General features: G+C 55.6%; 10 protein-coding genes across 10 annotated transcripts in view; 5 read left to right on the top strand and 5 right to left on the bottom strand.

The window, feature by feature from the left end:
- Nucleotides 1–4,288, top strand: part of PTSG_00993 (uncharacterized protein) — an 8,963-nt gene extending 4,675 nt beyond the window's left edge. Inside the window, exons 15-26 of the mRNA XM_004998408.1 lie at nucleotides 260–351; nucleotides 637–669; nucleotides 833–1,008; nucleotides 1,326–1,383; nucleotides 1,618–1,719; nucleotides 2,174–2,293; nucleotides 2,465–2,605; nucleotides 2,812–2,895; nucleotides 3,182–3,244; nucleotides 3,413–3,553; nucleotides 3,772–3,850; nucleotides 4,047–4,288. Of these exons, the coding sequence (XP_004998465.1) occupies nucleotides 260–351; nucleotides 637–669; nucleotides 833–1,008; nucleotides 1,326–1,383; nucleotides 1,618–1,719; nucleotides 2,174–2,293; nucleotides 2,465–2,605; nucleotides 2,812–2,895; nucleotides 3,182–3,244; nucleotides 3,413–3,553; nucleotides 3,772–3,850; nucleotides 4,047–4,189 (1,232 nt within the window). The 3' untranslated portion in view covers nucleotides 4,190–4,288. The remainder of the gene's footprint in view (nucleotides 1–259; nucleotides 352–636; nucleotides 670–832; nucleotides 1,009–1,325; nucleotides 1,384–1,617; nucleotides 1,720–2,173; nucleotides 2,294–2,464; nucleotides 2,606–2,811; nucleotides 2,896–3,181; nucleotides 3,245–3,412; nucleotides 3,554–3,771; nucleotides 3,851–4,046) is intronic.
- On the bottom strand, nucleotides 4,282–7,074 carry PTSG_00992 (polyadenylate binding protein). The gene is made up of 2 exons (XM_004998407.1): nucleotides 6,708–7,074; nucleotides 4,282–6,671 (listed from the first exon to the last, which is right to left on the bottom strand). Exons 1-2 carry the CDS (start codon nucleotides 6,753–6,755, stop codon nucleotides 4,791–4,793), a joined length of 1,929 nt encoding a protein of 642 aa, XP_004998464.1. The 5' UTR covers nucleotides 6,756–7,074; the 3' UTR covers nucleotides 4,282–4,790.
- Nucleotides 7,075–7,132: 58 nt separating this feature from the next.
- PTSG_00991 (uncharacterized protein) lies at nucleotides 7,133–9,174 on the bottom strand. The gene is made up of 5 exons (XM_004998406.1): nucleotides 8,922–9,174; nucleotides 8,440–8,624; nucleotides 8,077–8,142; nucleotides 7,793–7,888; nucleotides 7,133–7,546 (listed from the first exon to the last, which is right to left on the bottom strand). Exons 1-5 carry the CDS (start codon nucleotides 9,064–9,066, stop codon nucleotides 7,433–7,435), a joined length of 606 nt encoding a protein of 201 aa, XP_004998463.1. The 5' UTR covers nucleotides 9,067–9,174; the 3' UTR covers nucleotides 7,133–7,432.
- PTSG_00990 (L-2-hydroxyglutarate dehydrogenase) lies at nucleotides 9,174–11,833 on the top strand. Its single transcript, XM_004998405.1, has 3 exons — nucleotides 9,174–9,645; nucleotides 10,071–10,973; nucleotides 11,218–11,833. The coding sequence occupies exons 1-3, from the start codon at nucleotides 9,259–9,261 to the stop codon at nucleotides 11,410–11,412; spliced, it is 1,485 nt and encodes a 494-aa protein (XP_004998462.1). The 5' UTR covers nucleotides 9,174–9,258; the 3' UTR covers nucleotides 11,413–11,833.
- A 30-nt stretch (nucleotides 11,834–11,863) lies between these two features.
- On the bottom strand, nucleotides 11,864–15,252 carry PTSG_00989 (NADH-cytochrome b5 reductase 3). The gene is made up of 8 exons (XM_004998404.1): nucleotides 15,211–15,252; nucleotides 14,997–15,060; nucleotides 14,584–14,761; nucleotides 14,222–14,320; nucleotides 13,520–13,837; nucleotides 12,938–13,174; nucleotides 12,535–12,594; nucleotides 11,864–12,285 (listed from the first exon to the last, which is right to left on the bottom strand). The coding sequence occupies exons 2-8, from the start codon at nucleotides 15,014–15,016 to the stop codon at nucleotides 12,250–12,252; spliced, it is 948 nt and encodes a 315-aa protein (XP_004998461.1). The 5' UTR covers nucleotides 15,017–15,060; nucleotides 15,211–15,252; the 3' UTR covers nucleotides 11,864–12,249.
- A 56-nt stretch (nucleotides 15,253–15,308) lies between these two features.
- PTSG_00988 (proton ATPase accessory subunit) lies at nucleotides 15,309–18,840 on the top strand. The gene is made up of 8 exons (XM_004998403.1): nucleotides 15,309–15,348; nucleotides 15,506–15,663; nucleotides 16,014–16,255; nucleotides 16,498–16,606; nucleotides 16,883–17,040; nucleotides 17,400–17,477; nucleotides 17,759–17,935; nucleotides 18,182–18,840. The coding sequence occupies exons 2-8, from the start codon at nucleotides 15,543–15,545 to the stop codon at nucleotides 18,344–18,346; spliced, it is 1,050 nt and encodes a 349-aa protein (XP_004998460.1). The 5' UTR covers nucleotides 15,309–15,348; nucleotides 15,506–15,542; the 3' UTR covers nucleotides 18,347–18,840.
- Nucleotides 18,745–20,283, bottom strand: PTSG_00987 (uncharacterized protein). Its single transcript, XM_004998402.1, has 2 exons — nucleotides 19,815–20,283; nucleotides 18,745–19,487 (listed from the first exon to the last, which is right to left on the bottom strand). The coding sequence occupies exons 1-2, from the start codon at nucleotides 20,055–20,057 to the stop codon at nucleotides 19,068–19,070; spliced, it is 663 nt and encodes a 220-aa protein (XP_004998459.1). The 5' UTR covers nucleotides 20,058–20,283; the 3' UTR covers nucleotides 18,745–19,067.
- Nucleotides 20,284–20,305: 22 nt separating this feature from the next.
- Nucleotides 20,306–22,044, top strand: PTSG_00986 (uncharacterized protein). The gene is made up of 4 exons (XM_004998401.1): nucleotides 20,306–20,479; nucleotides 20,835–20,922; nucleotides 21,075–21,161; nucleotides 21,449–22,044. The coding sequence occupies exons 1-4, from the start codon at nucleotides 20,367–20,369 to the stop codon at nucleotides 21,797–21,799; spliced, it is 639 nt and encodes a 212-aa protein (XP_004998458.1). The 5' UTR covers nucleotides 20,306–20,366; the 3' UTR covers nucleotides 21,800–22,044.
- On the bottom strand, nucleotides 21,922–23,664 carry PTSG_00985 (uncharacterized protein). Its single transcript, XM_004998400.1, has 3 exons — nucleotides 22,907–23,664; nucleotides 22,617–22,656; nucleotides 21,922–22,445 (listed from the first exon to the last, which is right to left on the bottom strand). Exons 1-3 carry the CDS (start codon nucleotides 23,513–23,515, stop codon nucleotides 22,408–22,410), a joined length of 687 nt encoding a protein of 228 aa, XP_004998457.1. The 5' UTR covers nucleotides 23,516–23,664; the 3' UTR covers nucleotides 21,922–22,407.
- A 124-nt stretch (nucleotides 23,665–23,788) lies between these two features.
- PTSG_00984 (uncharacterized protein) overlaps nucleotides 23,789–25,000 on the top strand; it is an 11,713-nt gene continuing 10,501 nt past the window's right edge. The window contains exons 1-3 of the mRNA XM_004998399.1: nucleotides 23,789–23,981; nucleotides 24,338–24,560; nucleotides 24,855–24,995. Of these exons, the coding sequence (XP_004998456.1) occupies nucleotides 24,444–24,560; nucleotides 24,855–24,995 (258 nt within the window). The 5' untranslated portion in view covers nucleotides 23,789–23,981; nucleotides 24,338–24,443. The remainder of the gene's footprint in view (nucleotides 23,982–24,337; nucleotides 24,561–24,854; nucleotides 24,996–25,000) is intronic.

Here is a 25,000-nt window from a genome sequence, read left to right as displayed (position 1 = left end):
GTGGGCATATGCGTACAGGCGTGCACTTTGTGCCGTAAACGCATGTACACGCACATGTGTGTGTGTGTGCGTGTATGCGTGTGCGTGCGTGCGTGTGTGTGTGTGTGTGTGTGTGTGTGTGTGTGTGTGTGTGTGTGTGTGCGTACGTGCGTGCGTGTGTGCTGAACCTGGCTGTTTTGCTTTGTCTTCTTTGCCTTTCAGCTTGAACCCTCACCGCCGACATCACCACCATGCCCACCGCCACCACCATCGTGACCAGTCGCGGATGGTGAGAAGAGCGAGTTTCTTCTGTCTGTCAACGACTTTCTATTCGAGACCAAAACAGATCACATGCACTTCTTCAAGCTGCTGGTGCGTTTGGTTTGCTGCTCATGAGAGTATGCGCGTAGTTGTGGTCACTGTGGTCCCTATGTATTGCGTACGTGTGTTCATGTGTGTGTTCATGTGTGTGTGTGTGTGTTCATGTGTGTTCATGTGTGTTCATATGTGTGTGTGCGGATGTGTCTGTCCATCTGCATACCTGCGTGCATGTGTTGGCTCTCTTGGGCAATGACATGCGGTGCAGTGTTCTCACCGTCACCGACCTTTTCACTCCCTCCCCCTCCCGCCTCCCATGCACATTGCCATGTGCATCAGCGCTACTGTGAGAAGAGTGAACTGCACCGGAAGGTGAGAATCTGTAGCGCGAGGGTCAAGTTGCTTGCGTGAGGGATGGTTTCGTCGCTCCTGTCGAGGTGTGCGTGTCCTTATCATGTATGCATGTGCAATCTCACCCGTATCCACCACCACCACCACCACCACCACCACCGCGTCATCACGATGAACCCATCAGCTGCTCGGATATACACAGCGCCACCTTCCGTCTGTGTTTGACAGCGGCAACGGCGATGTGGGCGAGAGCAGCGGTGCACTTCGCAGCAAACACATCTCACCACTTCGCGGCGTGCAGGCGTTTATCGAATCGCTCACACACGCGGACGAGGACGGGCGCATTGTTGTTCGGCGCAGGTAATAACACCACCGCCACCATAATTGGGGGGACGGGGGATGTGGAGGCGGAGCAGCATCTGCGTGCACATGCATGCTCGTGCATGTTGTTGTTGTTTAAGTTGTTGTTTAAGTTGTTGTTTAAGTTGTTGTTTAAGTTGTTGTTGTTTAAGTTGTTGTTTAAGTTGTTGTTGTTGTTGTTGTGAATGGGTGTTGTCCTGGCACTTTTATGTTTGTTGTAATGATTGTGAGTCGCTGGCGTGCTGTCAATGGCACACGTGTGGACAACACAAGACAGCCTCCGTCTCATGCAACCATGTGTATCTCTCCACCGTCAGCGGGCGGGATGCAAGCCTGCAGTTTATGCTCCTCAACCCGGCCATCTACTTTGAAGAGGTTGCTTGTCGCTTGTATACGTGTTTCATGTACCATGTGCAAATTTGTGTGTATTGTGTGTGTTTGTGTGTTTGCGCGTGCGTTTGTGTACATACATGCACGGGTTCGTTCGTGTGCGCGCACATGCATTTGTGTACGTATGTGTACATGCACGTGTACGCGTGTGTGCCTGGCGAGTTGCCAGATCTCATGGCATCACCAATTCCTCACGCAAGGGGTGTGTTCCTGCTGTAGGTGTTGTTGAAGGCGCGAGCGGTGGCTGTTGTTGGCGGAACGATGGGATCCATGTCCGAGTTTGTGCAGCACCTGCAAACGCCAAAGACGCGTGCACTCAAGGTGAGCACGCGCACATGGTATTGGTATTGCTTGTCTGATTCAAGCGCACACAAACACACACACACACACACACACGTGTTCACGCACACACACACACACACACACACACACACACACACACACACACACACACACACACACACACACACACAGCACGCGCACATGGTATTGGTATTTCTTGTCGGATACAAGCGCACACACACACACACACACACACACACACACACACACACACACACACACACACACACACACACACACACACACACACACACACGTGCTCACGCACGCACACACACACACACATGCGCACGTGTGATCGCGCACGCACGATTCATTCTCGCACTCAATTGCTTTGGAGCTCAGATTGCCTTGCACCATCAATTCAATACCCTTGTTCGTACACGGACTGTCACTGTCGTCTTTGTCCTCGTCATTGCCATGACTGCTGCAGGTTTCGACGTTCTCGTGCGGGCATGTTGTGAACGGCAACAACATCATTGCGCTCGCCGCCACACACGGCCCAACAAACGAGCCGTTCCGGTTCACCTTTGCAAACCGGAAGAACAAGGCGGTGGGTCGTGCATGTCGCTGCACAGCGCATCTGAACACATTGCACACATTGCACAAATTGCACAAATTGCACGCATTGCACACATTCTGCACATGGTACAGTTGTGTTTTGATTTTCTGTCTCACACCAGCGTCCCCTCCCCGCTTGCCTGCTTCACCTCTTTGCGCGCAGATGGTAGAAGGGCTGGGGCGGCTGCTTGTGAACGTGTGTCGAGTTGTTCCTGCCGGTGTCGTTGTGTTCTTTCCTTCCTACGACACAGAGGACTTTATTTATCAGCACTGGAAGGCGTGCGGTGTCCTCGACAGCTTGCAGGTGGGCACGTGTATCTGTGTGCATGCGTGTGCCTCTCTGTGTGTGTGTGCCTGTGTGTGTGTGTGTGTGTGTGTGTGCCTGTGTGTGTGTGAGTGTTGTGCTAGCGTGTATGTGTGTGAGTGTCTGTCTGCGTGTCCGTCTGTCTGTCTGCCTATGAACTGATGCTGCGTGTGTCAACTGTATTGCGGGGGACGCCAATGGAGCAGCGGCTGAAACAGGTTGTGCGTGAACCAAGAGCCGCCGGCAAGACAGACGAGTGTCTCACAGAGTATAGCAACGCCGTGCAACAGGTCTGGGTCGTGTGTGTTGTGTCAAAGTGTGCATACATGTGTCTGTGCGCGCGTGTGTTTGTGCTGTGCACGTGTGCATGTCAAAGTTGGCGGCAACATGATAGCGCATGTGTTCTGTAAGCGCACTTGTGCGAGTGTACGTGCATGCGCGCGAGTATGTGAGAGCTGAAACCTTCCCATGTTACAGTAGCAGAACGCTTGCACACTTCAGCGCGACCAAGCATTGCCCACGGCCTTCACATGATCTCTTTTTCACTTCAAACTGCCACGCGTTGGTTGTTTCCAGGGGCGGGGTGGCCTGCTGTTTGCTGTGGTGGGCGGAAAGCTGAGCGAGGGCATCAACTTCAAGGTCCGATGTGTGCACGCATGCACACAGAGACAAGCAAGCAGGCGATCAACCAATCACACAATACACACACACACACATGCACACCAGAATGCCACCTTGATAGCAGCACGCACGCACCGCACTAGCCTCTAACACGCCGACCGTGCATGGATGCATGCATGCACGCAGGACGATCTTGGCCGCTGCGTGGTGATGGTGGGCCTGCCCTATCCAAACCGCCACAGCCCCGCGCTGCAAGAGAAGATGGCGTATCTTGACAAGCGCGCCGGCAGCGGTGCGCGCAACGCAAACGGTCAATCCCCAGGCGAGGTACACGTGTGTGTGTGTGTGTGTGTGTGTGTGTGTGTGTGTGTGTGTGTGTGTGTTGTGTGTGTGCGTGTGCGTGTGTGTCTGTGTGTGTGTGTTGTGTTGTGTGTGTGTGAGGAGTCTTGCGTGCCCTCTCTGTGCGTCACATGCCTTGTGCGTTTGTTTGTTGCTGGTGTCGTCTACTGTCCGTTTTCTCATCCCGTCACCGTCTGTGATGCCAGGCGTACTATGAGAACCTGTGCATGAAGGCTGTGAACCAGTCGATTGGCCGAGCTATTCGCCACCGCAACGACTATGCTGGTATTCGCGGCTGCTCTGTGTCTGTGCGGTGTCTTTGATTGCATTTAATGGTTGTCATCGTAGTTCATCTAAGCACACACACACGCACGCACGCACATGTATACTCACACATGCACATGTATACTCACACGCATGTGTATACTCACACACACACACACACACACGCACGCTTACATTCGTTCAACCTCTTTCTCAGCAATTCTGCTTGTGGACGACCGATATGCGCGACCCCGGATTGCGTCGCAGCTGCCCGAGTGGATGCAGCCGTACCACACCACCGTCGACAAGATGGGCGGTGTTGTGCGCCACCTCTCCACATTCTTTCGGAAACGTAAATGAGCTCACGCAGCGTAGCTTGTCGAACGAAACTCACTAAACGAACTCAAAATCCCCGCTTTCATCACACACACACACACACATTATTCGAGGGGTTTGGTGGATGCGTGTTTATGTGGGGCTTTTGTCAACCAGATTTTCGTTTCCCCCCAAGCGTAGGTGGAACCCGAGAAGAAATCAACGAAGAAGAGATAAGAAAAGAAACAAGAAACAAATCATCAGCGCGCAAGAAAGAAAAGCAACAGTGAGAGCCAAACGTCATCATCATCAACATCGCAAACGCAACACAAGCTGAACGCACGCGCTCAAGACGCCAAGCGGTTACTGTGCGGCCTGCGCGGCCTGCTGGTTGGCCTGCTGTGCGGGCTGCTGCTGCTGCTGGTTGCCCTGCTGCTGCTGGTTGGCGGGCGCCGCGGCGTTGCCGGCGAGGATGTTCTGGGCAAGCATGACCTGCTCGCGAAGGGCTGCGTCGCTGGCCAGCAGGTTCATCAGGTGGCCGGCGTCGTACGCAAGCAGCATGCCCGTGATCTTGGGGGCGCGCTCCTTGTCAATGTTTGCGACGCGGTGGTACAGCATATCGCCGAGGTACCGGCGGCGCTGCTCCTCATCCATGTGCGCAAGCTGCGACGTCACATCCTGTGGCAGCTGCATCTGCTGCTGCTGGCCCTGGGGCGCCTCTTGTTGCATCTGCTGCATCTGCTGCTGTGGCGGCATCTGCTGCTGCCCGGCAAACTGCTGGCGGAACTGCTGTGGGTTGCGCGCCATCTGCTGCTGCGCCTGGGGCGGCATGGGCCTGTTCTGCTGCTGCATGTAGCGGTTTGGCCCGCCGACAGGGCCGCCGCGGTTGCCGGCCTGTGCGGGGAAGTTCATGGCGCGCGGCATCTGCGGGTTGACCATCATCATCTGCGGGTTGTAGTAGCCGGGGCCAAACGCGCCCATGGGCATGCCGGGGTACTGCGGGTACATGTACATGCCCTGCTGTGGGTGCTGTGGGTGCTGCTGCTGCTTCCTGGCGCGTGAGGTGGAATGCAACGTAGATGGGGCGGTCCTGCAGTGGCTGGCGGTTCTTCTTGGCAATGGCAGACTCGGCCTCCTCGCGCGTGGCAAAGGTGACAAAGCCAAAGCAGCGCGAGACACCCTCCTTGTCGCGCATCACCTTGACGCTCATGACGTGGCCGCACTCCTCAAAGAACTTGCGCAGGTCCTCCTCCGTCACGTTCTCGTTGAAGTTCTTGACGTAGAGGTTGCCACCGCGCTGGCGGAGCTCGCGACGGCGCTCCTGCAGCCTGCGGCGAAGGCGGCGGATGCGCTCCTGTTTCTTCTGGGCGCGCTGCACGTACAGCTTGGCCTTGGAGATGTGGTCGGTTGCAGCCTCCATCTTCTCAGGAAGGCCCGTCATGGCCTTGTCGACCGTCTCCTCGCCGTGCTCCTTGAAGAGGATAAAGCCAGAGAGCTTGCCGTCGGCGACCTGCAGGTGGTGGCGCTCGACCTCGCTGCCGGCGCACTCCTCAACCGTCTTGACAAAGTCCTCGACCTTCTTGCCCTCCTCAAAGGCCATGCCGTCGACGTAGAAGATGTCGCGCTGGTGCATCTCGCCCTCCTCGACGCACTTCTGGGCGGCCTCGGTGTCGGCAAAGTTGACAAAGCCGTAGGGGCGCTCCGTGTCCTTGAGCTTGTAGGTGCGCAGGGCCTTGGAGGTGATGTCGCCGTAGGGCTCAAAGAGCTTGCCCAGCTCCTCCTCGTCGGCGCCGCGGCGCAGGGACTTGACGTAGACGTTGGTGAAGTTCTTGGTGCGCTCCTCCTGCTCCTGCTCGCGCTGCTTGCGGGGCTTGAAGGGGGCGACGCGCAGCTTGCGGTCGCCGCCGGCGTCCTTGCCGTTGGCCTCGGCAATGGCGCGCTCGGCGACCTTGGGGTCCTCAAAGTGCACAAAGCCAAAGCCGCGGCAGCGGCCGCTGTGGTCCAGGACGGCCTTGCAGGAGAGGATCTTGCCAAACTGCTCAAAGGTGTCGCGCAGGTGGACGCTGGTGGTGTCCGCGGGCAGGCCGCTGATGAAGATGTTGCCGACGCCGGAGCGGCGCTTCTTGGGGTCGCGCTCGACCTTCATGATGCGGATGTGGCGGCCGTGCAGGTCGTGGAAGTTGAGCTGGCCCATGGCGGCCTCGGCGTCCTCGGCCTTGTTGAAGTTGACGTAGCCGTAGCCGAGGGAGCTGCGGGTGATCTGGTCGCGGCACACGCGCACGGACATGACGCTGCCAATGGAGGAGAAGAGGTTGAACAGCTCCGTCTCGTTCACCTGGGGCGAGAGGTCGCCGACGTACAGGGACGCGGCTGCGCCCTGCGGGTTGGCGGGGACGGGGCCGGCGACGCCAGGGGCGCCAGGGAACGCCTGCTGAGGCTGCTGCTGCATGGGCGCGGGACCGGTCGTGGCGCCAACGGCACCCTCGCCCTGCTGCTGAGCTGCGACAAACTGCGGCTGGGCTTGAGCCTGGGCGGGTTGCTGCTGGGTTGCCTGGGCTTGAGCCTGGGCGGGCTGCTGCTGAGCAGCGGCGGCTTCGGTCTGGCTGGCCATGATGCTTGGTGTTTCTTGCTGGTGATATGAAACGGACAACGTGTGTTTGTTCCTTTGGGTTCCTTGCTTGTTTTTTTGTTTTTATGGTCCCTCCGCGAAGAAGATGGGATGAGCTAGCAGAAGAGCACAATGGTGCTGAAGTGGGGTTTTGGTGCGGAGGAGTTGAGGGTTATATTGGGGGGTAAGCTAACGAACGAACGAGCAGACACGCGTGGGCGCGACGCTTGACTGTGTGGTTGTGAGTTCTGTCGACAAAAGAAATGGCAGCACGCGTGCGCGCGCGAGAGAGAGAACAGAAACGAAGGAAAGAAGGCGGCAGCGCCACACGCGCCCAAAACGTTGACGTTGCCGCAAGAAACAAGCGAAATGTACAATCACGTGGCTGACGAATTTTTTTAATTGTTGGTGGGAGTGCTTGGGCCCGTCCCATACGGTGCGCGAACACTTGTGCTTCTGACTTGTGCTTGGTGCTGTGGCTTGTGCTTGTGCTATGGCTTGTGCTTGTGCTGTGGCTTGTGCTTGTGCTTCTTCCTCTCCTCCCTCCCTCATGCAAACCAGCCTCGCCTCCCGTATCCACTTGATGCCCCTCATTCCATGTGAAAACAACAACGCAACAAAGCTAGTCCTGTGCCTGCCTGCCTGCGTGTGGCGAGCGTCAGGCAGGCTGGCCGTGATGTTTAGCAGCCGGCCTCGAGGTCAATAAGGGCTTCCACGGGTGCGCCAGCCTTTGCGATGCCGCCAAGGGAGGGCAGGCCAACAAGGCACACACACACCACAACCTCGGCACCAGCCTACGCAACAGCAGCAAAGATTTCGGTGGGGGGGGGAGTTACAATGAGGTCAACAGAATAAAGTTGAAGTGGGAGAGCGCAGACACAAACAGCAAGATATGTGTAAGAAAAGGAGCACAGACACAGAGACACACAGGCACAGGCACATGTTCATTCACACAGACACAGACACACAGACACACACAGACAGACACAGACAGACACAGACACACACAGACACACACACACACACACAAAGGATCATACCGCCTTGAGCAGGGAGACGGATGTCTGAAGGGTGCCGCCCGTGGCAATGAGATCATCGACAACGACAACACGCGCGCCAGGCTCGAGGCCAGCCTTCTGCAAACGGCGTGTGGAGCGGGCCACAGCAAGACATTCAAGAGAACGTGCGTGAGGTTAAGAGGGGAGGGGTGGGGAAACGAGAGATTGGGGCAGGGGGAATGACGTGGCAGGAAGCGTGCACACCACACCATGCGGGGTGCAATTGACGCAAGCTTCCACTGCGAGTACGAGACGGAGGTGCACACCTGGACTTCGAGGATGTCAGCACCGTACTCCTTGGTGGATTCGAGGGTGTGACACTTGCCAGGCAGCTGCGTTGGTGGATTGGCGAGAAAACAAAACAAAAGGTAGAAGGGAGGAGTGTTAATGAGAGCGGGTGCAACCCACAAACGCACATAGGCACTGATCGGTGCATCCAAGCACGCCAAAGACACGGCGACACACGCACGCAGCCAGGTAGGCAGGCACACAGACACACGTGCGCACACACAGACACACGTGCGTACACACACGTACACAGACGTACACAGACGTACACACGTACACACACACACACACACACACACACACACACACACACACACACACACACACACAGAGGAACACACCTTGCCCTTCTTGCGGATGGGGATGAAGCCGCAGTGGAGGCGGGAAGCGATGCTTGGGGCAAATAGAAAGCCGCGCGCATCCAAGCCAACAACATAGTCGATCACCGCAGATCGCTTCGTGACGACAGCGGCCATACGGTTCAAGATGATCTCCAACGCCACAGGATCGCGCAGCGCAGGGAAGACTTGACCACGATACAACCACGTGCACACAACCAGTGAGTGCAGGGCAGAGCCACACGAGGGCGCAAGGACACAAGGACACAGATGTACGGGTGCACAGGTGCAGGATGCAGATGTACACACAAATGCGTACACAGGTGCAGGATGTACACTTACACGCACGCACGCGCATATCACACGTACACACACACACACATACACACATACACACGCACGCGCATATCACACGCACACACACACACACATACACACATACACACGCACACACATACACACGCAGGCAGACAATCACCACTCACTGTCATGGAAAAGGATGCCTTCCGAGGGAAAGTTGGCGTGAGGCTGGATCAGGTTGCGCACATACTTGATGCCCTCATCGTCCTGGTATGGGTCGTGCTGGGCCTTGTCCTGCCCCTTTTGCTGCTGCTTCTGCTCGTCAGACATGGCGGTGGTGGCTCGTGATGTCGTGCGTCTCTGCGATCAGGACAGGGGTGTGGTGGAGGGGAAAACACAGCGAGCGAGCTTGCCGAGAAAAAGGATGTTGCGAAAGGCAGAAAGGGAAGAAGAAGCAGCAGAGAAGGACAGCAGTCGTTGACAAAAGAAACACAAATACGCACAGTCAGCGAACGAGCAAGGATGTGGAAGCTGTTGGGTGCGCCTGTGGCGATGGCCGTGGCTGGGGCTGCTCTGCAAGTGAGGGTGGCCCAGGCGCAGGGCGCAGCGAGCGCTGGTGGCAGCGGGGCGCCGAAACAGCAATCGCAGCGGTCGCATGTATCTGTGAACTCGCCCATGCCCAGCTCAACGGCAAGCAGCGCCATGCAGCACAGTCGCGATTTCGATGTGGTCATCATCGGCGCCGGCATCGTGGGGCTTGCCACGGCCCGCGAGATCATCAACCGCTACCCAGACAAGACCGTGTGTGTTCTTGAGAAGGAGGCGGAGGTGGCTGCCCACCAGACAGGCCATAACTCCGGCGTCATCCATGCAGGCATGTACTACGAACCGGGCAGCACCATGGCCAAGGTGTGTGTTTGTATGTGTGTGTGCTTGTGAGTGAGTGAGTGTGTGTGTGTGTGTGTGTTTGTGTGCGTGTGCGCGCGTGTGTGAGTATTTGTTTGTGTGCTTGTGAGAGTGTTTGTTTGTGCGTGTGTGAGTGTGTTTGCATGCACATGTGTTTGTCATCATGTGTTTGCATGCACATGTGTTTGTCATTGTGAGAGTGTGCTTGTGAGAGTGTTTGTTTGTGCGTGTGTGTGAGTGCGTTTGCGTGCACATGTGTTTGTCATCATGTGTTTGCATGCACATGTGTTTGTCATCGTATGTGTGCGTGGGATCCATACACGCACACATGCACGTTCCCTCTCTGTTCATGCATGCTGCTTGCCACCTTCACGCGCCTGATCTGGTTGTGCTCACCCAACAACATCTCTTCTCTGCGGTACATGCAGTGCTGCGTCCGAGGGCTAAACCTGATGTACGAGTACTGCGATCAAAAGGGCCTGCCCTATGACCGCTGCGGCAAGCTCATCGTGGCGGCCACGGAGGAGGAACACGCAACAGTGGAAGCTCTCTATGAGCGCGGCACCACCAACGGCGTGCGCGACCTGGAAATTGTGCATGCAGATCGCATGCGTGAGCTCGAGCCAAACGTACGCGGGTACTCGGCGCTCTACTCGCCGCACACCGGTGTCGTCGACTTTGCCGTCGTTGCCCGCAGCTTTGCAGAGGACCTGCTGCAGTCTGGCCGCGGCTCGCTTCGCCTGCGTTTCGAGGCAAAGCGCTTCGAGGAGACAACGGACGTCAGCGGTGGCGAGCGCATCGCCGTGTATGGCACCGAGCCTGGTCAGCGCGGGCCCGTGGTCTCCGTCACGGGCAAGCACGTCATCACGTGCGCGGGTCTGTACTCAGATCGGGTTGCGCGGGCGGCCGGCGGCAGCCGCAACCCACGCGTCGTGCCCTTCCGTGGCACATACTACCAGCTCAAGGAGGAGTACCGCAACCTGTGCCGCATGAACATCTACCCGGTTCCGGGCAACAGCGGCATCCCCGTGGGCGTGCACTTCACGCCAACCGTGAACGAGCGCCGTGGGCACGGCACCATCATCGGCCCAGGTGCATGCATCGCCTTTCATCGGGAGGGCTACACCTTCACAGACCTCTCGCTGCGCGACGTGTTTGATGCACTGACGCAGGTCGGCGTCATGCGCTTTGTGCTCAACAACTTCTCCCTGGCGGTGACAGAGCTGTACCGTGATCTGAACAAGCGCGCGTTCATGAAGGCCGCGCAGAAGCTCGTGCCGTCTGTCACAGAGGACATGACCGAGATGAGCTTTGCCGGCGTCATGGTGCAGGTGTGATTGTGTGTGTGTGTGTGTGTGTGTGTGTGTGTGTGTGTGTGTGTGTGTGTGTGTGCGTGCGTGTGTGTGTGTGTGTGTGTGTGTGTGTGTGTGTGTGTGTGCGTGTGCATGCGGCATAGCTTTGTGCATTTGAAACACATTCTCGTGTCTCCTGTTGCTTCTTCTCCTTCGCTCACATCCAACTACCTTCCACCACCACCACCACCACCACCACCACCACCACCACCACCACCACCAGGTGATGACGAGCGACGGCAACGCGGCCTCCGACTTCATCTTCGAGCGCGCGTGCATGAACGGCAAAGCGCTGCACGTGCGCAGCGCGCCCTCGCCGGCCTGCACCAGCTCAATGGCCATTGCCGAGTGGATTGTCGACGTCGCCCAGACTGACTTCAAATGGGTGTCAGGTGAACGGCAGCAGCAGTGGCAGTAGCGACACCACACTTCGCACCTCGCACCACCATCTCCGCCACCACAACCAACAGGAGCTGTGGAGGGCTAACAGCGTCTTACTTGCTTTGTCTTGGAATTGAGTGTTGTCTTCACACAAGAGGTTACTCCTGTGAGGGGTGCTGTTACCGCCCGCGCTCGTTCAATTGACTTGTGCGCGCCAGTTGAATGGCATTGCTTTTCTGTCATGTTATTCCCTTCGTCTCTTGCGAGAGACTTGATGTTTTCTCAAGCCCTTGTTGCTCCGGTATTGTTGTTTTCGTGTCACTTTCACGACGCAACACCAAACCACCAGCAAAACCAGCACAACCGCAACCACAACCACCAGCACAACCACAGCCACAACACCCACAACCTTAAAGCCCACGCTCAATGCTGCACACGTTGGGCGTGCAGACCCGCCATTCTCTTCACCAATAAGCGATGAACGGCATCTTCACACGTGAATGGATTTACTACAGTAGTCATGGCACGCACGGGCAGAGGAAGAGAGACAACGACACAGCGAAGGGGCGAGAGAGTGTGTGTGTGAGTGAGTGTGTAAGCAAGCAAGTGAGCGAGTGAGTGAGTAAGATGCGCAAAGTCAGCGAGCGAGCAAGCAAGCAAGCAGGGCAAGCGGCACACAGCGTGAGAGGAAACGCATGCATGCGCAAGTGGGTTGTGATACCAGTGCAGAGCACGACAATCAGTCACGCATGCATCCGTGGAGTCAAAACGAGAGAAGAGAGAGAGAGGGAGGAAGAGGGAAAATACACATCGTGCAAGTGGTGATTGCGGTGACAGTGAGGCGTGGCCGGGGCGCGGTTGGTGCTGGCGCGGCTTAGAATGTTGCAATCTGGTCTGGGGTGAAGCCAATCTGTTTGAGCAAGTCGTCAGTGTACGAGGTGTGAGTGAGTGAGTGAGTGAGTGAGTGAGTGAGTGAGTGAGTGAGTGAGTGAGTGAGTGAGTGAGTGAGTGGGTGAGTGGCTGGGTGTAGCTCTCTGTCTTTGTCTCTGTCTCTGTCTCTGCCTGTCTGTCCATCTGTCTGTCTGTCTCGCCCGCCCCCCTCCTTCTGTCTGTGCACATACTAGCGCACACGTGTCTGTGGGCAAGTGAAAGGGCACACCTTCTCGAGGTTTGGCATGCAGGCGAACTTGATCATGGGCGGGGGTCCACACATGAGAATCTGGCGTGGACAGCAGGTGATCGTGATTGGGAGACGGGAGGATGGGGGATGGGGGACAAGGGAGGAGTGAGATGAATGCAACGGCGGTAAATTGATGCTGTTGACAGGCTCATACACCACAGAATTGCGGAGAAACAGGCGCACACAAACAGACATACACATACACACACTCACATACACACACATACATACATACACACACTCACATACACACACACATACATACATGCATACACACACTCACATACATACATACATACATACATACATACATACATACATACATACATACATACATACATACATACATACATACATACATACATACATACATACAACAGACCTGCGTGTCGTTTGCGGGGCCGGGGAGGTGCTTACGGATCATCTCCTCGTCGATGAATCCCTCACTGTACTTCCACCCCTGTGGCGGGCGATCGAGTGTGTACCAGATGTGCACACGTGGGTCCTTGGCGCACTTCTCGAGCTGGTCGTGCACGAGAATGTCCTGCTCCGTCTGGTTGGCGAAGATGAGGTGGATCTCCGTCTTGTCGTTCGGGTGCTTCAGCACATCTTGGATAATCTGTGGGCGCGGGAGTGTGTGTGTTTGTGTGTGTGTGTGTGTGTGTGTGTGTGTGTGTGTGTGTGTGTGTGTGTGTGTGTGTGTGTGTGTGTGTGTGTGTGTGTGTGTTGTGTGTGTGTGTGTAGTTATGCGGAGTTGTGCGTGATTGGTGGTGATAGTGTGGTAGTTGGGGATGTGAGGGACGGGGTGAAGGGGCCATTGGATGCAAGGGGGAAGCGGTAAGGAACTAACACCAGACAGAGCAACAGCAACAACAAAGAACCAACGCAGATACAACAGAGCGCCTGCACACACACACACACACACACACACACACACCACACCACACCACACCACACCACATACCTGGAGCATGGGGGTGATGCCTGTGCCGCCGGCCATCATGCCAATCTTCTTCACGTGGCGGCGGCGGGGCGGAAGCTTCTTCGACTTGTCGGCAAACTCAAAGTGGCCGTTGCCGAGGTAGGTGATGTGGCCAGCAGGGCCGCGCACGTCAATGGTGTCGCCAATCTTCAACGTCTCCAGGTACTGCGACATCTTGCCGCCCTCTGGGAACTTGGGGTGCACGTTCTTGCGGTACACCTTCACCACGAGGTCAAAGTAGCCCAGGTCGTCGTCAGAGGACACGGGCGTGTACGCGCGGATCACCGTCCGCCCGTCAACCTGGCGCCAGCGAGCAGAGAGGTGGAGAGAGGGGGAAGATTTGGGGGGGGGGGGTGTGAATGGAGGGCGAACGGCGTTGCGTCGTGTTGTGTTGTGGTGTGGTGTGGTGTGGTGTGGTGTGGTGTGGTGTGGTGTGGTGTGGTGTGGTGTGGTGTGGTGTGTTGTGTTGTTGTGTGCTGTGTTGTGTTGTGTGTGTGTTTGCGCATGTGCGTGCATGTGTGTATGTGTGTGGTGTGGTGTGTGAATGACATCATGTGTGCATGGCGACGACGTCCCATGTGTGGTGGGTTGCAGGTCAAAGGTTGTGTTGCTGTCGATGGTGCATGCTGCGTATATGCCTGCGACTGTAGCTGGCATCATGTATGTGATCGGACTACGCCATACCTTGGCAACAAGGTTCATGTGTTGGCCGACGGGGAGGCCGAGCTTGTGGTCCTTGGATTGCAGCGAGAAGCGGAAGAGCTTTGTGTCGTGTGTCAGCTCCTGTCAAAGAAACGGGGGAGAGAAGGGGAGGGAAGTTCGCGTGCGAAGTGAATCCAACGACACAAAGGCAATGAGGGGGCATGGCGGGGTTGTTATACGCGTTCAGATGACCAGAAGAAGCACGCCGGCACATCAGGGTTGTATACGTGCGTCTCACATTCACACACTGAGACGTACACACACACACACACACACACACAGACACACACACAGGTACAGACACAGACACACACACGGACACACGGACACACAGACACACGCACCGTGACGCTCTCGAGGGGGAAGGGGATCTTCTTGGAAGGATCCAAGGCCACTGGCTGGTTGAAGAGGACCTTCATGAAGAAAGCGCCGCCAAGGCCAGCAATCAGCGCACCAATTGCAGCAGGAATGCTGATTGCCCACCCAGCGCCGGCAGCAAGCGTGCCAACAAAGCCAACCGTCCTGCGTGTGTATGTGCGCATGAGTGTGTGTGTGTGCATAAGTGTGTGAGGGAGAGTGTGTGTGTGCATGGGTGCATGGGTGTGTGTGCATAAGTGTGTGCGTGAGTGTGTGTGTGTGTTGAGTGATGGTCAGTGATCGCGCAAGAGGCTGATTTGGGAAACAACGGCCTGTGTTGTGGAGTGCGTCTAAACATGCAGATAGGTGCACTGAACACAAAACCACCCAATGCGCTCACCTCCAGTTGATGCTTGGCATGGTTGTTTGCTCTCTGTGTGTGTTGTGGAGGAGAAATAGAGTGCCTGGTGGTGGTGGCAGCGACAAGATTAGTGCGTGATGTGAGTGATCGAGTGCGTGTGCGTGAGCGTGAGCGGTAGACGGATGGATGGGGTTGGTTGGAGGACACAAGCATCAAACACAACACCAAACACAACACCACGAGGCCACCACACCTTCTGCTGCTGCTGCTGCTGTTGTGCTTCGAAAAAAAAAATTGCGTATGTTGAAATTCGTGTCTGACACGATATTTTACTCCAGAATTGATTTTTTTTTTATTCTTCAACACACACACAGCACAAGAAGACAACACGGTCTGTGATGATGGAGGGAACAGCGTGTGGAGATGCGGAGATGTATGCGTGGATGTGAGCGTGAATGTGAGTGTGTGTTGCAGATACGAGCGATGCAAACACCCATGTAACCACAGTTAGCCTGTGAACTCACTCCCACACCTACGCGCACGCGCAGACACAAACAGCACACAGCAGAGGAACAACCAGCAATCATGGCGGAAATGACCTTCAACATGGACGATGGCTACTTTGAGGGCCTCGTGCGTGGCTTCAAGGGTGGCCTTCTCACCCGTGGCGACTACGCCAACCTCAGCCAATGTGAAACCCTCGAAGGTACGCGTGCGTGTGTGTGTGTGTGTGTGTGCGTGTGTGAATGTGTGAGTGAATGTGCGTGTATGTGTGAGTGTGTGTGTGTGCGAATGTGCGAGTATGTGTGTCCGTACACATACGTGCGTGTTTGATCACACACACACACGCGAAGAGCTTTCACCAAGGCCTAATACCCCGTTATTCTTACACTCCCTATACTCGTGTTTGTTCGGACTTCGTTCCGTTTTATTGCTTCTCCTCCCTGCACCGTCTGTTCACCCCGTTCCCAACCCACACAAACACACACAAACACACACACACACACACACACGCACACGCACACACACTCGCGCACGCGCGACTGGACCCAATAGATTTGAAGCTGCATCTTGCAACGACACAGTATGGCAACTTCCTGTCCAACGAGCCGAGCCCGCTTGCCGTGTCCACCATTGACGCCAAGCTGAAGGAGCGCATGGTGAGCGAGTTCCAGCACCTGCGCAAGCAAGCCGTGCAGCCGCTTGCAAAGTTCCTCGACTACATCTCCTACGGTTACATGATCGACAACATCATCCTCCTCATCACCGGCATCCTCCACGAGCGCGACGTCGCGGAGGTGTGTGTGTTTGTGCATGTGTCCGTGCATGTGCGTGTGTGTCTGTGTGTGTGTCTGTGTCTGTGTGTCGGTGCATGTCTGTGTGTGTCTGTGTGTCTGTGTGTGAAGCCGTGGATGGAAACATGCGCGCACGAGTGTTTCACCTTTTGCACACCTTTTGCACACCTGTGCACACTTTTCCCACACCGCCCATCTTTGTTATGCTCACGCTGCACCCTTGTCACGTGATTTGGCGGGTACAGTTGATTCCCAAGTGCCACCCGCTCGGCGTGTTCCCGGAGCTGAAGACGCTCTCCATCGCCAACACAACCGAGGAGCTCTACAACTCCGTCCTCGTCGACACCCCGCTTGGTCCGCCCACCTGTCTCCTTTGCTTTGTTCTCTGGCGGCTGCGATTTTCGTGTGATTGTGCGCGCGCGCGCGCGTGTGTGTGCGGGTGTGTGTGTGTGTGTGTGTGTGTGTGTGTGTGTGTGTGTGTGTGTGTGTGTGTGTGTGTGTGGGTGTGGGTGTGTGTGTGTGTGTGTGTGTGCGGGTGTGTGTGTGTGTAAATGTCCCGCATGAAGTCACCTAACATTTCCTCCACCCCAATCACCAAAACCACCACCACCACCGCTGCTATGCAAACAGCGCCGTACTTCCTCGAGTGCGTGACGCGCCAGGATCTGGACGAACTGAACATTGAGATTATCCGCAACACGCTCTACCGCGCGTACATTGAGGACTTTTACAAATTCTGCAAGTCCATTGGCGGCGCTACGGAGGACGTCATGTGCGAGATCCTCGCCGTGAGTTTATATCATCCCTTGCTAATGCATTCCTGTCGCTCGCTTGGTGGCACTCGTGGCGGTTGTTGTTGTGGTGTGGTGCTTGTTGTTGTTGTTGTTTAAGTTGTTGTTTAAGTTGTTGTTTAAGCTGTTGTTGTTTCAGTTGTTGTTGTTGTTGTTGTTGTTGTTGTTGTTGTTGTTGTTGTTGTTGTTGTTGTTGTTGTTGTTGTTGTTGTTGTTGTTGTTGCAGCCTTTGTTGCAGCCTTTGTTGTTGTTGTTGTTGTTGCAGCCTTTGTTGCAGCCTTTGTTGTTGTTGCTGGTACGCATCGTTTTGGGGGTCCCCGCTCATGCTTGCTCCTCCTCACTGTGCGTGTGTGCAGTTTGAGGCTGACCGCCGCGCCTTCAACATCACGATCAACTCCTTTGGCACCGAGCTCACAAAGGAGGACCGCATGAAGGTGTGTGTGGTGGTGAAGGTGTGTGTGGTGGCGGCAGCGACTCGCATGCTGTGCAGGGTCGCCCTTCTTGTGGTGGTGGCGTCGTGCGCGTTCGTGTTGTGTTTTGATCGCATCCGTTTGTTTGAGCGCTCTACCCCGTGCATGTTTTGGGCTCCGTTGCCGCTTGTCGCCATCCCTCACCACTGCCACATTCACTATCACCACCACCATCACCGTCACCACCACCACCACCGCTAACCACACACCTCCCCCCCCCCTTTACTCTTTCTCCGCGTGATCAGCTGTACCCGCGCGTTGGCCGGCTGTACCCTGCTGGCCTGAAGATGCTTGCGGACTGCAGCGACTACGAGGAGGTGGTGCGCGTTGCCGAATATTATGCGGAATACCGGCCAATGTTCGACACGGGCGCCGCCACGCCGGGCGAGAAGACCTTGGAGGACAAGTTCTTCGAGTACGAGGTGCGATTTTGTGTGTGTGTGTGTGTGTGTGTAACTGTGTGTGTTTGTGTGTGTCTGTGTGTGTAACTGTGTCTGTGTGTGTGTGTGTGTCTGTGTGCCTGTGTGTCTGTCTGTGTGTCTGTGTGTGCAGTTAGGTTATTGCGTGGTGAGCTGCTTGCTTTCTTGTGCGCGTGTGTGGGCCTTGTTCCTATTCTCACAACCACCATGGTCATACCACCATCACCACCACACCACCATCGTCCTCAGGCGAAGCTGAACATCAAGGCGTTTATGCAGCAGTTCCAGTACGGCGTGTTCTATGCGTTTGTGAAGCTCAAGGAGCAGGAGGGCCGCAACATTGTCTGGATCTCAGAGTGCATTGCGCAGAAGAACAAGTCCAAGATTGACAACTACGTCAACCTCATCGACTAAGCAGCACAACCAGCACAAACCACAGCCACTGCCAGCAACTGCAGCAGAAGCAAGCACAATTTCTTCAACAGTAGCCCCAAACGACAGGCACAGCCAACGGAAACAGCACTCCACACAACAGCTTCAACCCCGTTGCTGTTGTGCTGCTTTGCTGCTGTTGGTTGCCGTGTCAAATCCGTGTTCGCTTCTCGCACGCTTACTTTCTTCGCCATCATAGCCCACTACTACCTCTACCCGTTCCGTATGTCTGTCAGTGTGTATGTGTGTGTGTGTGTGTATGTGTGTGTGTGTGTGGATGTTCTTTTTTCCTTCCGCCTGCCATTGTGTTGAGCCTTGACGTCTGTTGTTGTCCCCTGTGTGTGGTTTTGTGTATGATTGCGTGCTGCACGTTTGCATGCGTGTGTTTGCACTTTGTGTGTTGCGTGTTGTGCGTGTGTGTTCTGTATCCGTGTGTGTCTTGTGTCGAGGCTTTAATACAACCACAACAAAAGCAAGCAAGATGGACGTAATGCTGTCAACATCATCAGTCGGTTATTTCTTCCTCATCTATCACATGTCCACCGAGTCGTTGTCGTCATCAGCACCGCGATCCAGCAACAATGCACCATGGCGATAATCATATTCACGTCTTCAAAACACACCAACATCCTCCTCTATGATCCCCTCCTTCCATATCCGCCCTCTCATATCCTTCGCCTCCTCCCGCCTGTCGGCATCATCTTCAAGACGCGCGGCCAAAACCTGCAAAGCGCGCCAGCCAGCTCTCGCGGACGCGGGACGCCGCCGCAGTTCCGCACGCTGTTGGGTGGCGTGGCTGTGGTCGTTGGCGCTGCTGCTGGCGTTGCTGCTGCTGGACGGTGCTGCAGCTGTGGTCCTCGGGGAAGCGATGCTTGGCGCAGTAGTGCTGGTGGCACGTGCGGCAGGCAATGGGGAACTGCAGGGCCTGCTTGCAGCCCTTGGCACGGCACCTGGGTGTCCTCTGCGCCTTTTTCTTCTCTGCCGCCTCCAGCAAATGGCTCTTGCATCCGGAAGCAATGTGCTTGTCAACAATGGCGTCCACGCTCATCGGCTTTCCGGTTTGCTTGTCCTTTACAGCATTCACCAAATACTGACTGCACACGGGGCAGCGCGGTACTTGTTTCTGTTTGCAAGTGCGAGTTGAGCATTGGGTGAGAACGAGCATTGGGGTGAGCTGGGTGGGGAAGGGATATCAAGAACAGCCAATGGAGAGAAGAGAGAGAGTGCACATATACAGAGGAGGATAGCGTGTGGAGAGGCAGACAAGCAAAGACAGACAGACGCAGACACACACATACACACAGACACACAAACAAACACGCACACAAACAATCAAACAGACACACAAACAAACACGCACACAAACAATCAAACAAACAGACAGACAGACAGACAGACAGACAGACAGACAGACAGACAGACAGACAGACAGACAGACAAACAAACTCACGTCGTGGATGGGGTTGGCGCAGTTGTGGTCGTTGCGGTGGTCGTGGCAGGTGACTGCCTTGCATCGATGACAGGTGTAAGGCAAAAAGTCGAGCTGCTTGCATGTCTTGACGCAGCAATGGGTTCCAATGGACAGGAAGTCTGTCTTCTCCACCAACTCCTGCCTCTCCTTTTCCTTCTGCTTTGCGTTTGCGCTCTTGCTCGGCGCGTCCCTCCACAGCAGTTGCTGCTTCTCACCATCCATCTTCGTCTTAGCTGCTCGCTGTACGCCCTGTATCTGACTGTGAACAGGTGTCTGTCTGTCTGTCTGCCTGTCTGTCGAGTTGTTTGGTTGCCGTAAGTGCTGTCAGTCTGTGCGTGCTTGTTGTCGTTGCCTGTCGTTTGCGTTCGACATGAAGGAAAATGACGACTCGTCAAACATGTCATCGTCATCGTCATCATCGTCATCTCGGTTGCGCAGTCAGCGCTGCGTCATCATTATGACTCCATTTTGTGGTGTTCCAGACGGTTCCAGCAGCTTCTTCTTCAAACACTGAGTTCAGTCGCACCCAAGATGGAGCAGCCGGAGCAGGAGCAGGAGCAGCAGAGCGAGATGCTGTCCCAAGGGCTGTTGGGGATGTGGCAGCCCATGGTGGCACAGCTCCAAGACACCCTCCACGAGATTGTGTACGTGTATGAGGGGGAAGGAATGTGTGTGTGTGCGTGTGTGCGTGTGTGTGTGTGTGTGTGTGTGTGTGTGTGTGTGTGTGTGTGTGTGTGTGGATGGCGGTAGCAAGCAAAACAGCAGGGTGTTTATAATTCAGGGTTGTTGCAGTGGGCATCTGTTTGTTTATGTGGTGTGTGGTGTTATGAACGACTGCTCTGTTCGTTGAATGACTCGTGTGGTCATTGGGGGACAGATACGCACACAGACACTCGCACACACACGCACGCACATACACGCTCACGCACACTCATACACGCTCACGCACACTCACACACTCACACTCGCACTCACACACACTCCAATTTGGTTTTGCAGAGAGTCACAGGAGGAGCTCGTTGCACGTGTGTCGGAGGAATCGTCCAACGTTGCAACTAACAAGGCCTTGGAGGAAGTCGCCCTTGTGGTTAGTGTGTATGTGCACTGTTTGTTTGCACACATGCTCTTCATCCAGTGTTCATGTGATTCTGTTCTGGTGCAGTGCCGCATGTGCGTTTCCCTTCTGTCATCAACTTCCTCACACTGCCTGTAATGCGTGCGCGGCCGACCTGCGGGCAGATGTCGCAAGTACCCACGTACACACAGAAGCTGGTGCAGATCCGCAAGGACATGGTCTCGCTTCACGAAAAGAGCAATCGCATGAAGGTGCGTGCGTGCTTGCATTGCACGCGTGCTGGTTGAGACGGGGAAGCGCTGGTGTGAGTTGAATTGATGAGGGATCCGATGTGAAGTGTGTGTGGGGGGGGGGATTGGTGGGGGTGTTTTCCGCTTGCACCCACACATGTACACACACATGCACACACACACACATGTACACACACATGTGCACACACACACATATGTACACACACACACACATGTACACACACACACATGCACGTCACACAAATACTTTCGCACACGCGCGCACACACGCACCTCCATGCCTGTAGAAGCGTGCCGAGAAGCTGGCGCTGCAGCAGTCGACGCAGGCGCAAAGGGCGGCACAGCAGGCGGAGCAGGAGCGTCAGCGGGAGCGAAGATTACAGGCACGCCCCGTGGAGGACGTGCTGCCAACACAGCCCGCAGCCATCAAGAAGAAGACAAAGAAGCGCACAAGCACGAGCAGCGCAACCAGCACAGGCAGCACTCCCGCGCAGGATCGCGGCATCATCGTTGTCAACCCCGGCCCAAAGGCCGCAACTACCACCACCACCAACACCGCCAACACTTCCAACACCACCACCGCCAACACTTCCAACACCACCACCACCACCGCCAAGGGTGATGAGGCACCGCAGTAGGCATCTTTAGGCACGCACGCCCTGGTGCCACACGCATTGGCATTGGTTGTGTTTTGGCTTTCCGCTGATTTGCTTTTCACCCCGTTTGTGGCCCTTTGATACGCAGACACACGCAAGTTTGCTTCGTATGTTGCGTGTTTGCTTCGTCACAGTGCTTCACTGTGGTGCTGCACACTGTTACATGATCGTGGCGTGCGGCTGTTCCCACGCCAAATGGAGTTTGAATACACACAGGCGAGCGAGCACACTGGAATCATCATGTGGTATGGGCAGTGGTGTGTGGATCTATGTATGTACAAGGCAAGAGCACACAGGAGGGACACCAGGGTCAAATACAAACCGGGGAACGTGCAGGAAGAGGAGAGCGGGGGGGGGGAGGAGGAGAAGGCAGGGTGGTCCATGGGCAGCTCGGTCCAACCAACGTACAGGACGGAGGGACAGGGCAACGGTTAGGCTGCGAGACAAGAAGGCGCGCCACAACCATGGCCCGAAAGAACAAGGACGTGTAATGTGTAATGTAATGACATGCGACACACCGACACACACACGCGCGTGTGCTGGCACGTGTGCGTGATGCCGTCTGGATGGGATGCGCGTCCTGCCTGCGTTCAGGTGCTGGTGCGGTCCACGAGGGTGTCGCTGATTGCTGTGGTCATAGGAGGACAACAAAACGAGTGTTGGTGGTGGTGGTGGTGGTGGGGAGGGGGCAAAAGACGTCGATATGAGATACAAAGCAAGCCAGCAAGCAGTCAAACGTGCAAGCTAGCGAGCCGGAAAGCAAGCAAGCCGTGCATGCGATGGCGGATGCGGAACATACATGACAGCTGCTCGCAGTTGTTGATGAACGTGTGCAAGTCCTGATTGGGCAACACAAGAAGCCAAACAAAAGTGGGAAAGAAATTAAGTCGGAAGCAAGAGCAACAGCTGAAAGCAGAAGCAACAACTCTACTTCTCACCATCAAACCCTTCAACCACCAACACCCACACCCACACCCACCCACACACCCACACACCCACACACACACACGCACACACACACACACACACACAAACACACACACACACACACACACACACAAACACACACACACGCACACACACACACACCTGATCAATGCCTTGGAGCAAGAGGCGGAGGCCTTGCATGGACGCGCGGACGTGTTGCAACGTCTTCACGCGGCGCTGGATGTCCTTGCGGTCCAATTGCAGCAGCGGCGTCGAGGAGGCTGTCGGGTTCTTCTGCTGTCCGTGACGTGGGTGCTTTGGGCTGGTCCGTGGGCTGGTTCGGGTCGGTGTTCGACTGCGCCCTCGCTGCTTGTGCTGCTGCGACTGCTGTTGAGATTGCAACTGCTGCGACTGCTGCGGCTGCTGTGATGTGTACTGGCTGCTGTCGTCGTCATCATCATCGTTGTGGCGGTGGTGTCGTTTCGGTTGAGATGATTGTGTTGAGGACTGGGATGACGCGTCGCCCTGTTCCTTGTGCTGCCTTCTCTGTTCTGCACGCGCCTCGCGAGGGGTTGTTGCCGTTGCAGTGGAAGCTGATGGTGTTGGTTTCTTCCTTGGTGTCTTTGCCTTCCCTGTTCCTTTGGTTGGCGTTTGCCGCCAGCTCACGCGTGGACTTCTCCGCAGCCCGCCTCCATGGTTTTCACCTCCTGCTTCTTCCCTTGCCACCCTCGCCGTCGCTGCCGCACGTCCTCGCGTCCTCGGCGAAGACATGCTTGCGGGTGTGTGTATGTGTGTATGTGTGTGTGTGTGTGTGCGTGTTTGTGTGTGTGTAGCGACGTGTGCGTGTGTGTGTGTGCGTGTGTGTGTGTATGTCTGAGTGTGTGTGTTTGTGTGTGTGTGTGTGTGTAGCGACGTGTGCGTGTGTGTGCGTGTGTGTTCCACTGCCACCTCACATCAACTCACATCAACAGCGCAGTCGGTTGTCGTTGTTGTCTGTGAGGTTTGGCCGTTTTCCTTGGCTTTGCACAAATTGCATGGAGTGATCAAAAGCAAAGTGTGCGTTATTTTGCACAGAATAGTCAGGGCAGAAATTTTCTGCGCTGCCAGTGGCGAAGGGAGAGTGTCGTAGGTTGCAAGGAGAGGGCCGCGGTTGCTGCACGACGTCAAACAGTCACAAAGCGAAGCAAAGCAAAGCGAGGCGAAGCAAAGCAAAGCAAGCGTCGTGTGTGTGCCGGAGGTAAGCAAGAAGCAACACCACGACACACAAGCAAGCAAGGGAGACGCTTGGTTTGCTCGATCGCACAACAAACACAAAGCGAAAGCGAGCGGAGAAGAAACAGAAGAGAGACAAACCTGTCTGTGCTTTCCTTGCTGGTATGTGTGTGTGTGTGTGTGTGTGTGTGTGTGTGTGTGTGTCAAGATGTCAAAGGATGTATGGATGGATGGATGGGTGGATGGATGGATGGATGGATCCTTTCGAATTGGCTTCTTTTTTTGCCCAAACGAGCTTCATTGGCTCATGCTCAGTCTGTCACGCCACTCACCAACAAACCCCTCCTCGCGCATTCACCCCTCCTCTACAAACAACAACAGCACCACAACCACAACCGCAACAAAGAACACCAACAACACCACGCACATCGCAGGGACTGAGCGATTCGTGACCATCTTCCCAAACAAGAGCTCCAAACCAGCCAGGATGGCAATGGTCACTCCAGTCGTGGAGAAGGACAAGCACATGGTCCCTCCACAGGACCTTGTGCAGCCCAGCACAAGCACAGATCAGGGACGCGAGCAGCAGCGCGATGATGACCTGGTGAGCGTGAACGTCGGGGGCTTTTGTGTGCGCGCGTGTGTGTTTTGTGTGTGTGTGTTGTGTGTGTGTGTGTGTTGTGTTGTGTTGTGTTGTGTTGTGTTGTGTTGTGTTGTGTTGTTGCTTGTATTGTGAGCGATGCCACCCAACACCAACTCGCTGCTGATCCACCGCGGTTGTCCTCGACCAAACACAATACACGCGCACACACGCGCACACGCACACACACATACACACATACACACGCACGCACGCGCACATACACACGCGCACGCACGCACTGCACAATGCGTTCAGGCTCGCATGCTGAAGCTGCGCATGACGGATCCAGAACTGCAGGCCACGGCGCAGCCACTGTCCGACCAGATTACCGACAGCGTTGTCGACATGGTCACTCTTGCAGCACCGTGGTACCACGGTCGTAGACCAAGGCACTCGGTGCG

The sequence above is a fragment of the Salpingoeca rosetta genome (genome assembly GCF_000188695.1).
Source record: "Salpingoeca rosetta unplaced genomic scaffold supercont1.2, whole genome shotgun sequence".
Taxonomy (NCBI): Eukaryota; class Choanoflagellata; order Craspedida; family Salpingoecidae; genus Salpingoeca; species Salpingoeca rosetta.
This window is presented reverse-complemented; position numbering and strand designations above follow the sequence as displayed.